Below are 15665 nucleotides of genomic sequence, written 5' to 3'. Positions count from 1 at the left end.
GCTACGCAACTGAATGCCCTAATGCCTTGCTAGTCAGCATTATAAACAGAAAATCAAGGCATGGAGATTCCAGTTAATACTGCCAAGTTCTACAAACTGTACAAAATATTGGCTAATTATTCATTCCCAAGTTAGCTTTTCTGGTTGTTATGGCCTTAGATGTCTCATCACTACACAGTGTTTGCCATTGCAGTTACAACAACATTTGTCACATTAAGCATTCTACAACCACCAAAGGCAGCACTTGCATTCCAAACAGCATCACACTTTCAGGCTGCAGCAGCTAGGCATGAGTAATGGTTATTGCTGTTTTATTTATTTGCAATTAACACAGACCTGGGAAACAACTGACAGCTGGTAAACCAGGAGCTATCTATCAATCCGGCTTCAACTACTAGCCACAGTTTCTGTCAGGTTCCCTGAGAGGAGCCCAAATGCCTCTCCTGAAGCTACTTATGTACAAAGGCATGGAAGATAATTTGAAGATTTCCCACCAGACACCAGTGATATATTCCTTGGCATTGTTGGTATAAAAAACTAGACACATGCAATGTGTTTTCACTCCTAAACGGGCTTCCCTCAAGGCAGACGCAACGTTTACGGGCAACTTGCAAGTGTGTGGAGAAGGGGAAGTCTATGTACTGATGGCTAGTACCTTTTTCAAAACTGCCACTTGAGACTTTATGGACCAAGCAAACAGACTTGCAACATGCTGGTGTAGAAACAAGATGTGTCCTCTGACAACATCTGTGTGAGATGGAGTCGCAAAAAGCTTCCTTTGTAACCTCAGATTTGCATGATTTGTTTCCTCCACCGAGGAGGGGAAGTGCCACAGAATAAATGCAGACGTTGACAGATTTCTTGGGAAACAGTCCTCTGCAGTTTGTTCAGTCGGTGTTTTGTCGTATAGTGATGCAAGCCGCTACAAAATCCCCCTCCCTAGATCGCTCTAACAGCCGCCACCCACTGCAGCAGAGATCGCTTTCCTCCCAGTTGTCAGGAACGCATGAAGGTGACACGGCAGTGACGTCTGCCTCGGGAAAGCCCTACCGCTCCTAGCAGACGGGACTCCGCAGCCGCACGGATTTCAGCTCCGTCGCCCGAGGTACACGTGCATGCGCGCGGCGGGGACCGGGCCGGGGTCGCGTCCCGGGGCGGGGGGGGTGGAGGCCGAACGCGCGGGCTCCGGCTACGGGAGCAGGCGGCTGCGCTCGCCCTTCCGGCTCGCAGCGTTTGGCTGCAGCCCGCCGAGGAGCGAGGTAGGATCACCGCCGCCTCTCTGCCCTCACCAACCACTCAGTTGGAAACTCCGAGAGCAGCCCGGCCGGGGAGCACGCTGTACCCGGGATTGACTGCATTAGGCGGAGGGCCCGGCAGCGCTGCCTCCCGGCGCGGAGCTGGGGCCGGTGCCGGTGCCGGGGCAGAGCTGAGCAGCCCAGCCGGCACGGGGGTTACGCCGTTCCCCGCGAGGGGCGGAGACGCTCGCTCCTAGCGCATTTGCGACGCGGGCCGGACATCGCGCTGCGGGACCGGCAGCTATCCGTTTCTCGCGGTTGCAGCAAGCTGCAGAGCCTTGCCCTCCGCCGGGGCTGGCGATGGAGGGCATCCCTGAGCCGGACCGCAGGCAGGCTGTGGGCAGCGGCCCGTCCGCTGGCAGCTCCGCGCCGCGCCCCCGTGGTACCCGCGCTGCCCCGGGCTCCGCTCCAGCAGAGGCGCCGAGCGGGGCATGACTCGCCGGGGCGCGGCCGTGCTCTTCCCTGCATCCCTGTTTATCCGCGGGGTAGCATTACACACTACCTCGACCAGTCAGCTAAAAACTCCGTTTAGCTTCTACCGTTCCTTTCGAACGTGCTTGGTAAAAGATCTAACAATCTTTCGCTGCACATCAGAGGAAGAAATGTAGTCATTTTATGTGTTTTACCCGTTAAACCAAGGGCCGCCTTTTCCTTTAATCCTTTATCAGTAAGTCCTGCCCATGCCTTCCCCTCTGCTTTAGAGTAACAGAGTAGTCCTTGACTTCTCGGTTTACCTCACTACCTACGAGGCGTGCACTGTTTAGTGTTGTGGTATTTTGTATTGCAGGCTTGGATATGCATGTTTGGAAACAAAGATACAGTCCTCTGCTATGAACCTGGGTGTCTCTTCTGCACAGACCAGCTAGAACTATAGACCATATAAAAAATAGGATGAGAAAGATCCCTCTCAAATACATTCTTCAAAAATCTTTACTAGAGGGACAAGAAAATGACTCTGATTTCCCCATCCCAATCCCTAAGGTTGATGTGTGATTATTTACTTTAGGTGGCATTGCTCAGTTGTTTGGTATAATAAGTCTTTTTCAAGTGGTGAAAAAAGAGCCTTGGCAGTCAGCCAAATGTTTGCCTGCATGATATAATCTCAGTGCAAGAGCCAGTTCTTCCTTTTGTTTACCTAGCTTTAACACATTTGTTGCATTTATTATTTCTGTGGCTAGCAGAATAGGGGAAAGAATGCCTTGACAGGAGTTGGCAGGTTTGAATAAAACACTTCATATTCTAGACTACTTCTAAAAAGTGAGTTCAATGTTTTTACAATCACTGTTGTTGGCTTTGTTTATTTGATGCTGTCTGCTCAACACATTTTCATGCATTCTGCTGCGACTGTCTCCTCCTATGTATTGTATACAGAGACTAGGCACACCACTCCAGGCTGAAGACTTCATACAGATGCTGGGCTCCTAAAGGTTAGATGCAGTGATGGTGAATGCTGGCGTGCATGTTACTTTATGCATCTGGCCAAAAATTTTACACCAATCACAAAGCCAAGTAAATCAGATCTTGCAGATAGTGTTAGTTGTTATTTTCAGAAAGTAAATGCCTTTATTTCTAAAAATGTAGATAAACTGAGTAAGAAGACTCATAGACAGAAATAATTTTAGGAAAATGAACAAAAAATTTACTAAGATACAGACAAAAATGAAACAGGAAGGAAAGTGACAACCTGCATTTCACAAAATTAGTGGCATAGAAGAAGACATTTTAGAACTGTTTACTGCCCGAGGAGAGAAAGAATGAAATTCTTTACCACACCTTCCTCTGTCGTATTATAATTCCCTTTATTCTCATTCTCACTTTTCTTTAAAGGTAGGAGATGCTATTTTAATTTTGAAGACGGTATCATCATCAGTTTTAAAATAAAAATATTTTAGTGCTTATTTCTTAGAATTATTCCTTCCAATGGCAACCATCCCAACAGCACTAAAATTAATGAAATACTAGACTTTACAGTTCAAGTCCTAGTCAATAGAAGTAACTCCACATAACTTTTGTTTTATTTTGTAATTCCGTGGCACACTGCCAGAACTGAAGATGTGGGGACATTTGTGGCCTGCAAAGCAAAACAATCCATTCAGATATATCTCTTTTCTGTCAGCAGTGGAGAACCAGGCTTGTTGGTGCCAAAACCAGTCACTGAGTAGAAAGTAGCGGGCTCTGACTTGAGCGAGAGCGCAGGTTGAGCAATGTGCTTATCTTGCACCAACAAGCACCAGACCAGAACAAAGGCAAGAGTTGAGCAACTTGCTTTTCTTGCAAAGAACCGGACAGGCGTCACAGCTTGCGGTCTAACCCTCGAATTAACTGCGTGATGCCTGGGGCAAGACGAAGGCCTCACAGCCTGATGTTGCTTCAGTAAAACCAGAAAAGACCACTGTGCCTCTGTACCAAACACATTTACACCCCCCCCCCCACACACACACACACACACACACCCCCACCCCACTACTCCTCCCTTTTGATCAACAATGCAGCAAGCCTTGTTAAGAGCCAATCACCACACGCTAGTTGACTCAGTCCCACCCGCCAAGAGTATAAATCTGGCATTTAGAATCCTCCATGGATGGGTTGACATGCCTGGACTTCTCTCCTCCCCAAGCAGGGACGCCTCTTTGGTAAGACTTTTGTGCCTCCAACTATGGCGGATGTTACCCAGGAAAGTATCGTTAACAAAAGCGCTGAACTATTAACTTGAGCTCGATTTTTGCAGTAAGTGTATTTATCAATGGCAATTCCAAATTTGTTATATCTGTCACCTTAATAAATCATCTATCTTTTCAACTTTGCAAAACTGTCTCAGTGAAGTCCTTGAGAGGGCTCTAACAGGCAAATGTTGACTCTGCTAAGTGGCTACACCCATAATCCTTTAGACATAAACCGTTGACCAACTCTGGGACCTAGCCACACCTAGACTCCTCTCTGAGAAGGAGTTTAGGAAGCAAGGAGTTCCTTTCTGAACCTGTGACTCAACAGGAGGGCTTTTGTACTCATAACATGGCATCAACATAAACAGAAACTTTACGATAGAGGAAAAAGCATAGGTGCACTTATATGTAAATGGAATGGGTACAGCAAATTTATGACCATCACTGTTCTTTTGTTTTATACATTATACACATACATTGTTTTATCCTTTAAACAGACTGAGAGTGTGACATACTCTCAGTCACTGTGTCAGAAAGCTAAAGAATATGAAGTTTACCTGTCTAGCTGTTAACTGTGTGAGGCTGAGGGTATGAAAAAAGCTAAAACCAATTATTCTGGAGTTCTCGGAGGGTGTTGTGTATTGACATCAGAGGCAGAGTGCAGCCCTGGGCTAGTTCTAAATTAACGCTGAAGTGTGTAGAACAGGGGCTGGAACATCTCAGGTGCAAAAGCTTGCTGGTCTTTAATGATTACTTCAGTTTGTGGTTTTGGTTTGTTTTGTTTTTTGGTTTTGGGTTTGTTTGTTTGTTTTTTTTTAAATGACTGTTGTTATTCCCAAGGGAAATATGTCTTCTTCACTTTTCTCTGTGTCACTCTTGAAAGAGAATAGCTGTGGAATCAAGCTCAGAATTCAAACCAAGTTAAAATAAAGTTAAAACACCATAAACAAATCACTGCTACCACAAAATAAACTACATCCCAATTTCTCTAGGAACCTACACTATTCCAGCTCAAGATGCAAAAGGTACAGGCTAAATTTTGGATGTTTTGAAAGTTCTGTCTTTTATAAAGGGAAACTAGAAAGATAAGTCTGCGTAGACTTAATATAACTTTTATGGCTTAATGGCCAGTAACAGGGTGCTTAATCCAGTCTTAGTCACTTCCCTATTTGAAAATTAGAAACAGAAAATCAAATGACTATGTGATAGTAAGATAATTTTTGCAAGCCCAAGAGAAGAGAACTAATTTGATGACGTATGTTCATGGAACTATTTATTAGCATTCTCATAGAAAGAAAAAATGGTAATCAGTTATTATTTATTCCCATGTAACATCCTGTAAGTGAATGACAAGTTTTGTAAAATAATAGAACTTGAGGGATGCTCTATGTTGTTCTGAAGAATGATAAAAGGCAACAGAGGAGACCAATTATTTTACAATTTTTCAACAGGTAGTGAAACATGCCAGCCCTATTATAGTATTGTACACTAGAACAGAACTAGCCCAAGAACTCCCTTGCCTTATAGAGTAAGAAGCATTGTTCTTAACTCTGAATCCTCTCCATATGTTTTTGGCAGAGTGAAGATGACTGATGAAGAGATTCTTGTGTGTGCAGTACAACTTGGAGAAAATTTCTGCCTCTATTTTGCAGGTACTTACTACCCAGCGCCGAAAGAGACACAGTGTCTTCTTTCAGCATAGGAGATCAAAAGCTGATATATAATTCAATCCTTTCCTTGGGCTGGCATCCCTAGTTTTGTGGAATCCTGTTCTTTCCCCTCATGTTACCTGAGCAATCCTCAAAGCAGTTAGAATCCTCACCCACTTAGAAGAATGATAGTTCTTAGATTATGGAGCCAGGCTGTTCACTGCAAAAAGAATCTGAGTTTGAGACAGCTGTCCCAGTGCGTTAACAAGTCAGTACCGTATTACTGCCAAATACCTTAAGCATTTAGTAACTTTTTCTGTTTGAATACTGATTAAAAATAATTCCTTTACCAGTTTGATTTTACCTAATTTTCCCATAAGCTTCAGTCTGAAGTACTGTTAGCCAAGTGTCTAGGTCAGTGAAATATTTGTTGCTTCATACAATACATTCCAATAAAGGACACTCAGAAGGGTTGTAATACTGTGGGGTGATCTTGGAATAAGTGGATAACTTCCAGTCTTAGAGGATAAAGTTAGTCAGAAAACAGTCTCCTCTTTAGAAGCAATTTGTAATGACTGTTTCTTGTCTTCTTGCTCACTTAGAATAAAGGTGCTGATGAAAACAAAAATTTGCATGCCGTTTATCCCTTGGTTATAGGCTTAAACTGACCTGAGCTGCTCACCCTTAAGTAACCCTAAAATATTTTGCATGCCTCTTGGTTTGGTGGTAACTCCAGTTCTCAAATGACTGATGGTTTCATCATTCTGTCGAGTTTGTTATGCTCACAAGTAACACACACTCTGTAGTTAGAACAGTTCAGCTTGGTGAGCTAGTGCTACTGGGGAGTACAACTGGAAATGCGTAGGTGGCTGGCTGGCTGCCAATCTTACAGAACAAAACTGGATAGAAAGTGGTTTCTTTTATGGGGTCAGAACTTAATGTTGTTTTTTCTTTCCTTTTTTCCATTGCTGACTTGGAACCAAGACGATGATGGTAAGCTGAAAGCTCATCATTTATTAACTTCATTTTCAATTTTACCTGAACTAACCTGCTTACGCTTCTGACCCAGAAATGCTCCATGTACCTTAACAGAAGAAGTTTTCAAACTGGTAATGGCTAGTGTAAAAAGGGGAGCTACACCTCACTCTCTCCTTCTGAAGTTGGTGTTGCTTTATTTCCTCCTAAGGTACAGGCTTCCCTAACAGAAGGGCCTTTTTCATGCAATTCTAATTGTTGGGCAAAAAGAGAGAACCGTTGCTTCTGAACTTTCATTAGCAGATACAGTAGTTTTCTCTTGCTTATATACACAGACTGCTGTATTCTGGGAGATCCTTCTGTCCTGCCTGGGCTGCTACAAGCCAGAGGTGGAAAGAACGACATCATTGCCTCCACTTTGTGTGGGATCGCCATTCTAAGAATTTATTTCACATGGTATCCTTAATGACAAGATCATGCCTATAGAGATCTTTTAAGATCTGAGATCACAGCTAAAATATTTGACCCTCTTTGCTTAATATTTCTACAGGGCTGGAATGTGATGCCTTTTGCAAGGAAAAAAGTCTCCACCGAGTCCTTCGAAATGTAAATAGCCAGCTGCTTGTGGTTCGACCAGATTTAAACATGGCAGCTTTTGAAGATGTGACAGATCAGGAGATTAAATCTGGTATACCATTTTTCAAAGATATACTATAACCATTGCACTGTTTATTTTAGATGTGCTTTTGTTCTTTGTAATCACTGGCTCTAAATGATAAGAATGAGAGTAAAGACTTAAACTTCATCTGTAAGAATAAAGCTAAAAGAGCTGAAATTATGTCTTGTGCATTGGTAATGGATTAGTTTCCTGGATTAGACTGAGGCCTCCAGGATGTTCCATGCAGAAAAGGGCTGCTAAGATTTTTGATTAGCTCTGATCACAATGTAAGTTCTTAATCCCCCTGCCTTATTTTTTTATTACAAAAAAAATCATTTTTAGGTTTAAACAGACAATGTATTTAGCACTAAAAGCTCTTACTTTTTTCTAACAGCAGTAGTTACCAATGTACTTGTGGGTTTGGCTTTGATTTGGGGGGGGGCTCAGGAATTTATTCAGAACTGTATGTGTTGAACATACTTATTCACAGATCGCATATATACAGATAAAATTTGCTTTACAGATGACTATTTACAAATCCAATTCTCTCTTTATGCATGCACATAAAAGGATTTGAACATCCTACCCATGCTACATGGTAACTTCATATGCTTTCTTGCAAATTCAAAATCTTGGTTATTGAATGATTGCAAATATGTGCTACCAGTGGTCACAAAAATTCAAGTCCTGGCTCTCCTGTCAGGAAGAGTATCCTGGGAAGACAGCAGTTACCAGTGGAATGGTAAGACATAATACAGTTAAGTTGTTGCAGCTCTCACCTGACCAGACTATTAATAATAAACAATTTATATTTAGGCAATGGAATGCACTTCAACGTTCACTATTACAAAACTACCACACCTTCGGCAGGGATGCCTGTCGCGTTCAGTGTCCAGGTAGAGGATAAAACTTACTACATGTGTTGTGAGAAAGAATGTGGAAAAATGATAGTTCGATTTAGGGTAAGTATCTGCTTTCCATACTTTATGTATATATGTTGTAGACAAAATTAAGAATTCAAACGTGTGAGCAGAAACAAAACTGCTCTGGTCTCGTGCTGAGACTAACCCATTCCCTTTTTCTTCCTCAGGAAGGAGAAGTTCCCAAAGAAATTCCTGGTGAAAGTAATGTAATTTTTTTCAAAAAGACATTTACATCTTGTAGCACCAGAGCATTTAAGTTTGAATACTCACTAGAACAAGGAATGTTCTTGGCCTTTGAGGAAGAAGGCTGCTTAAGAAAACTAATTCTAAAGAAACTGTCAAAAGAAGATGAAGTGGATGAAACCATGAAGATAAGTTTCTAACTAAAGTCAGAATGAAAGTCACAGCCTATGACATACTTTTAACAGTCTTAAAATATATTTTGGCTTTCTATAAAAGAAATCTTACCCTTTCTTCATCTGAGGCAAGCCAGTTTTGTTTTTAGCTACCCTTAGTCAGTACAAAAATGAGCTTCTTACAAAGGAAAATAAATTCAAATTCTTGGCAAAAAGCAGCAGCAGAACGTCTTCTGCTCAGATAGAAGGAAAGAGAATTACACAATGAAGAAACAAGAATATGCATGCCTATATAGTTATGTATAGTTTGACCCCTAAAATCTTTACTGCCTGTTGATCAAACAGCTTTTGAATTAGGTCTACTTCATCTATGAGACACCTATTTTGGGGAGGGAGAAAAAACTGCCTAAAATAACAGATTTCATAAGCACACCATGCACCTGGCCAATAAGCACTTTGAGATTACTTTTTTGCATCAAGATTATTTCTTGAGCATCTTCATCAATCTCAGTAACACAGTGATGTTCTCACCTTCAACTGAAGTAGGAACAACAGACAATTTTTAACTTACTGGAAATCTTTGCTTAGAAAACTGCCAATTTACCTGAACAATTCAAGTTCTAATAAAGCTGTTTGTCCTCAAAAGGCCCAAGAAAAAAAAAGAATCATGCTTTTATGTAAAGTAAATGGTAGATCAGTGATGAAATGAAACAGACATTTGTCCTTCTAACAATATGGAACAAATGTAGATATGGCTGGCTGCCATGAGGACCCTATCTTATTCTGTGTATGTGACAACAGAGCATACATTAGGGTCAAGCTGTGAACTCCATTTCCCAGTCAGAGCTGAGCAAGCACTAGATTTCACCAAAACCAAAATTAATGTAATACATTCTGACTGTTTCATCTTGAAGAAATTGATATGGCATATATTATTCTTTTCTTCCACATATAAACATTGGTCTTCCTCTTCTATTCCAACTCCAGGTAGTCATAACCTGAACATTGGTTGCAGCTAGGGTCCTGGGTCTTCAACTTGCCATGCAGAAGAGCTGGTGCAATTGTGATACCCCATACAGGCAGAAGTAATCAGAGAAAACAGGAAGGCCTCTATCTGTCATGAAAGGGAGGAAAATCCTCAAACTTGCCGAATAGATAAGACAAGTCTCAAGACTTGTTTTTGTAAAACCAGAACAAATCTATAATTTCAGAGGCTTTAAAAAAGCAGAGAAACATGAAACTGCTGTGATAGCTCTGTCTCAATTTTTCATGTTATGCTGCCCCTGCCATTTCACCTATCTAGCTGCTACAGGAGCACCTAGAGGCAATAAGAAACCAATTATTTAAAATCCAGTACAGCCACCACTGAGTGCACTATTGCTTAGGAATAATTTACCAGAGGGGCTTAAACTCAAGAATGTATTTAACACATCTGGATACTCAGTATGACTGAGTCCCAGTTTTATATGCGTGATGAACGTTCAAAAATGGGATTAGACCAAATGGTTAAAGCCATCACAATAATTCAGAACAAAAGTTAGCGGTAATTACAGGGAACTGATTCAGTTTCAACAGGACTGAGGAACACATGCCATTCATTGAGAAAGCTACGGTCGTTACCTTCTAATTCTTGCCTCAAACCCACAATGAACTGGTCTCAGAGTTGCTAGCCCCCAACATCGTAGGTCCAGATGACCACACTCCCAGAGCTCTTACATAACTCATTTCCCACACGGTATCTTAAACAAACACCACATTCAGATGCGTCTTGTGTTTAGTCTCAAAAGAGGAAATGTCTAACACTTTCTATAAAGCATGCTCAGATCGTACATGTGTACTTACCAATGACTCATACACATGCATTTTCCTCATTATGACAAAATAATGAATGTTACATTGCTATCTGTATCAGACCACATCAGACAGAAGCAACCCGTCTCAATTCTGACTGCAAGATTCACAAAAGTGGCCAGCTAAATGGTATTTCCATGGTTACATGAATAAGTAAGTAAATAAATAATCCCATGCAGATTTAAAAAAAAAAGAAAAAAGAAATCACATCAGAAAGTCTTGAAGACTTCAAACAGCAACTTATTCATTCTGCTTTTTTGCATAATCAGACTGATGGTAACACACAATTCTCTTCCTCGTACTATTAATAGTACCACAGAAGTACCATTAGAATGTGGAAACATTTAACCACTCGTTACTACTATGAAAGTCAGAAAAGAGAAGAAAGTTAAAAAACAATCTCATTTTTCCACTCTAAAACAAAGACATAGAAAAGAACACTGTCTCAGTCTTATGTCAAGCTATGACAGAAAGGGTATGTTTGTTGTCTTTTCAGTCACACAGGAAAATGTGTATCAGTGTTTATTTAGAAAACAAACCCCCAAAAATGTTGCAGATGAACATACAGGTTCCAGGGAAACTATGAAAGCCATACGCTATTTATGGCTCCTAAAATTAACCTGCAAAAGTCTTCTAAGTCAATTATTGCTGTATTTTCTAATACGCGTTACTCTTGTATTAAGTCAAGTCTAAGTCAGCCCTAAGTATTAGCTACAATACATATTCGTAAAAATATTTTGTTTTCTAACATCTAAATGAAGTAACGCAGAGTAACAGTATGAACAGTAACACAGCAGTATGAAATAGTATTTGAACTTGATTTTAGAGAAAAAAACCCCAAAACTATTTGCAGAGAAAACATTTTAAGTAACCTAAAAGTAGTAAGAATCATTCAGAAGCACACACACACAATTTCTGCAAATTCTTTATTATATGGATTAAGAAAAAAGCACTCCCTTTTCTACATCAACTCTCAGGGTCCAAAGAGTTACAGGGTGTGCCTTACATACAATTCAGTTGTTGTGTTGTCAGAAATAACAGTTCGACTTTCCGCAAGTCAAGTTTGTTTTACAAAATAGGAAACCAAATAACAGTTATTTTTGAAAAACACTCATTAAAGCTGCCATTACAAGGAAAGTTACCTTCAGCTATATAAGTCTGTCATTGATGTAATTAACTCCTCCCAATTTACAGTGCAGCTTAAATCAACTCACTCTCACCTGGACATTATCCACTTTAAATCTACTTTTTCTTTTCTAACATTTTTGCTGCTGTTGCAATAAATCAAAAAAGTATGGATATTTGTTTCTAAAAGACTAGCTCTGAACTTGCTGCAGTACGTATGTACTATGGACTCTTGGTTATCACTTTTGGATTAAACATGCTGGTAAAAATATGATGAAGCAGAGGCAGCAGCAAACAATCGTGTTTGTCAGGGACTCAGTTGCATCTTAGAGGCTCCACAGCATGGCAACAGCCTTGCAGATACCAACATCGGAATAGTTAAAGTAGCAGAGGCCAGTGAAGGTAACGGCCGACAGTACGTACAGACCTGTATTGGCCAGTTTAATGGGTATATCTCCATGGACGTAGTCAGTTATAACCTGTCCAAGACCCCTACAGAATAAGAGGGAGAAAAAAGCCGAAGTCAGGACAGAGCATTCTTCACTGAAATCCACCCAGTTTATGTAAGCATTCTACAAAGATGGCTCCAACACATAATTTTTTTCACCTGCTATCATCAACCTTTCCTAAAGAACACCCAGTTCCCACTCAAAAAGAAGCTGCATCTATTTAAAAAACAGAACAACATTCCATTAATATTCTATTAAAAAGTATATACATATTGGCTCAAAGTTTTCTTAATAGTACTGAGGAAACAAGGTGTTGAGCACAGCTCTTTCAGACAATAGAATCTGTAGAATCTGCCTCCAAGAAACAGTGGGCAGCTTATCTGACTTCCAAGGACTGAAGAAAGGCAACCAAAGGAAATACCTTTTGCTTGAACAGCAAGGTGTGGCTCCGGGGCCAGCCATTGTCATAAAGGCACAACAGACTCCAGGATGTGTAATTAGATTAGAAAATAGCGGCAACCAAAAAAATTAGCATACTCCATTTTTTTTTCTAGATCTGTCAGACTGGAAGTTAACTATTGTCCGGCTTTGAACTCTCCAGCAACAGGAAGACAGAGGATGCTACTAAACTGATGTGGTAGTTCTCTTCCCAAAAGTACAATATATGCTTTCTGCAATGACAGATGTCAACTTGGTAAAACAAGAGCATTGTATTTAATGCAGAAATTTTCTTCATAGGATTTTGCCTTGGTCTAGCCTGAAGCTGAAGGACCCATGTCCCACAACTTAAGACGTACTAGTGACCTAGCAAGGTTCAAAGTCCTGCAGCAGATGCCACTACAAATGAACACTGAGCTCAGTTTCACTTAGATGGGGGTTCTAATACCATAAAGATGTAAAAAAGTGAGAAGAGGGGAGCAAGGAACCCCTGGATACACAGAAGAGAAGCAAAAAGTGGAAGCAGTCTGAAAGGCAACTACTGTCAAGCTATTTTTTACAACTGGACAGTGGAATAAGATCAGGAGTGCAAGCAGCACTTACCCACACATTGAGCCTTCCAAAGAGCAGATAAATAAGGCATAGCCAACTTGGGATTCACAGGCTGTCCTTCAACTGTAGTGTTGATAAAGGATTTTCCTAAGATGTTTTCTTTGCATTGCACAATAAGACCAAGCCACGCTAAGACCTCTCAGAAAAACTGGTGTGTTACTTCACAGCACACTAACTGATTCACACAAAGTCCTCATGGGAAAAGACCAGTGGCCCTGAGAACAAGGAAGGGAATTAGTGAGAAATAGTGGATGTGTGGTAGACACACAATCTAGATCACAACACAGCAGCTTCACTGGGCAGAGAAATCTTTATTACCTGCCAGCAAAAATGGTACAAGATAAACATGGCTTCAGGTATCTTGAGTAAGTCAACATATTTTAGGACAAGATTTCCTAAGGAAAAACATAGTGAAAGGTGAAAGAAAGTCCCTCAAAAATATATGCAATACTCCTCTGCAGTTCCTGGTCAGCTACTAGAGGGATTATCTGATCTGTTATGGTGATCAAATTATCTTTTAGGGCAAGCAAATCTTTTTTCCTTTAACGATATTCTAGCACTGAATACCTATGAAAGTACAAGACAGGAATTTTCCTACATAGGAACACCTTTAGATTTTTAAGACAGTATTTTGCAAAAATAAGACTTTAATACTGGAGAAACTTTCCAGCTTAAAAAGAGAACAAAACACCCACCCAAGTGGTGGAGGAATTCACTCTGATGAAAGCTACCAGCAGAGCTGCACACAAGCAACAAGACATTTTTCTCAAGGGGGAAGTCCCCACGCTGTTTATGGAAAAGGGATTTCTAGTATGAACAATCCTGACACTTTTGTCAGCAAGAGATACTCACTAAAGAATCAAATGTACACGCATTGACACAAAATGTCATCCAGAGAACTCATTTCAACACATCAACCTGCAACAACCTGTTCCATTGCCTGGAATTTCCCCACATGGTCGCATCCAGTATGGCACCAACGTGCACATACTGAACAAGTGAAGAAATGTTCCAAAGGCAAGCAAGCGTAGCTTTATATATTTTATATTTGAAAGAGCTCTGCTGAATATGTTCAAGGATAGCCACATTTCAGATGAATTCTGTACTAGATTTGAGGGCTTCAGGAAGAAGCTCCCAGTCACAGTGAGATAAGTGCAAGAATCCCTGGTAAAACTTCATAAGGGCAAAAGTGAGATTTAAAAAAACCTGGCATCCCAAAGTACCGTGAAGTTGCTCATCTGCATTATCCCTGTGACAAGGAACTACAGACCAGTATCACCTCGAGAATATAAATGCTGCCAGTTAGGCCAACCATGCAGCTGGATCCACTCCTAACAAGACTGGTCTAGCCTACTCGTATTAAAGATCACAGTAGAACTACACTTAAGAACACGAGCAAGCATCCATTTCCCAGGAATCAAGAAAATAATGATCAAGGTCTCAGCTTCTTTAGTGGATTATTTACTATGAACTCTTTATTACGCAGAATCTCATCACCACTGAGATGAACAAAGCCAACCCACAGCACAGAACCTTTGAAGAACGACTTGTTTTATATAGATCTGTCCTGTTTCTGTTCCCGCTGTTCGTGCAACATTGATTCTTCTGTAAGATAAAAATGTCCAAGATTCTACATAGCCAGTGGCAAGGAAGACGTCCTAAAGTAAGACACTGTGTAGAACAACACTAGAAAATGTTTATGGATTCCTTAATAGCAATACGTATCCTGTCTTCTGACTGAGAGAACAGTGACAAAGGAAGACCAAGGTACAACTAGTCTTGTCAAAGATCTCGACTGTCACAGAACTTGGAGAGCAACGACTTTGTTTGCATCTCTTTCCAGATGTTTTATACTAGATCAGGAAATAAGTCAGTAGACTTACTGCCATACACAGATTTAAGGCCTAAGGCTTGGAGCCATCCTGACCACCAGACTTTACTCTTAATTCTGAGGGACGTATTGTGCTTACCAGTGGCCATGGAGAGTGAGGGCTGCAGCCAGTGAATAGTCCATGGCTGGTCCAGGATACAGGTAGGCAGCAGGAAGGAGACCAAGCAAGAGGACACTGACAGCTCGCTCACCTGTCCAGTGCAAAGATGCAGCCCTGGAACTGCCTGTAAGGAGAAGTATTTTTCAGTGCAAAGTTCCTGTTCAAAGTGCTGTAACCTTAAAAACATACCTCATCCTGATCAGCACCACACAATTACATGTTTTCTCTGACTTGATTACTAAAGCTTTCACTCAAGTAAAACCTAGACACCTTTGAATTACTGCTACAGAATGTCTAAAACGTTAATTTTAAATTCTCCTCTCTCTGCTGCTGCTAAGAAAGAGAAGTTTCTTTTACTACAAAAGAACAGAAGCTCAACAGGTAAAGTCAAAACAAACACCAGTCCTACTTTCAACACCTGCGGTTCAGGAAAAAGGTCCAAGTCAACCATCACAGGCAAGAAGTATCTCCAAAGGCAAAGCCTTTTTATCCAGTGAATTACCTGACTGTTACGTACTATTTACTACTGCCGCCTTTTGAGGAACGGCTTTGAGATGGATGGACACAACTACAAGTTCTAGTGAATGGGACATCATGATAACTGTGCACAGTTCTGCCCAGAAGCCAGTATTGCTATTTTTAACTGTAAACAGCAGATTAAACTTCTGGGACCATCACAG

At 40.9% G+C, this 15665-nt stretch overlaps 2 protein-coding genes across 4 annotated transcripts in view; one reads left to right on the top strand and one right to left on the bottom strand.

Moving 5' to 3' along the window:
* The window catches only part of LOC129196145 (succinate dehydrogenase [ubiquinone] cytochrome b small subunit, mitochondrial-like), a 51660-nt gene that overhangs the window by 32832 nt on the left and 3163 nt on the right, over window positions 1-15665 (bottom strand). The window contains exons 3-4 of one of the 2 annotated variants that reach the window (XM_054803122.1): window positions 14965-15109; window positions 11283-11987 (exon numbers count right to left, since the gene is read on the bottom strand). The exons of the other annotated variant lie outside the window; for it this stretch is intronic. Of the exons in view, the coding sequence (XP_054659097.1) occupies window positions 11822-11987; window positions 14965-15109 (311 nt within the window). The 3' untranslated portion in view covers window positions 11283-11821. Of the gene's footprint in view, window positions 1-11282; window positions 11988-14964; window positions 15110-15665 lie in introns of those variants that run through there. 2 annotated transcript variants of the gene reach the window in all.
* On the top strand, window positions 866-10344 carry IL18 (interleukin 18). Of its 2 annotated transcripts, XM_054803127.1 has the most exons (6): window positions 866-1105; window positions 5537-5610; window positions 6592-6600; window positions 7133-7270; window positions 8057-8202; window positions 8331-10344. In XM_054803127.1, the coding sequence occupies exons 2-6, from the start codon at window positions 5544-5546 to the stop codon at window positions 8544-8546; spliced, it is 576 nt and encodes a 191-aa protein (XP_054659102.1). In that variant the 5' UTR covers window positions 866-1105; window positions 5537-5543; the 3' UTR covers window positions 8547-10344. The 2 variants fall into 2 exon arrangements, with proteins under 2 accessions (XP_054659102.1, XP_054659103.1); XM_054803128.1 differs by lacking the exon at window positions 6592-6600.

The sequence above is a fragment of the Grus americana genome, chromosome 24 (genome assembly GCF_028858705.1).
Source record: "Grus americana isolate bGruAme1 chromosome 24, bGruAme1.mat, whole genome shotgun sequence".
NCBI classification, from domain to species: Eukaryota; Metazoa; Chordata; class Aves; order Gruiformes; family Gruidae; genus Grus; species Grus americana.
Note: the sequence above shows the minus strand (reverse complement) of the source record. Positions and strands in the feature narration are given on the sequence as shown.

What these genes read in the sequence shown, in the direction of transcription:
- IL18 (XM_054803127.1), top strand. Translation starts at nt 5,544, where the DNA reads ATGACTGATGAAGAGATTCTTGTGTGTGCAGTACAACTTGGAGAAAAT. An exon ending in AGATCAGGAGATTAAATCTG is followed by an intron (nt 7,271 to 8,056) that starts GTATACCATTTT and finishes ATTTATATTTAG; the next exon opens with GCAATGGAATGCACTTCAAC. An exon ending in AAATGATAGTTCGATTTAGG is followed by an intron (nt 8,203 to 8,330) that starts GTAAGTATCTGC and finishes TTTCTTCCTCAG; the next exon opens with GAAGGAGAAGTTCCCAAAGA.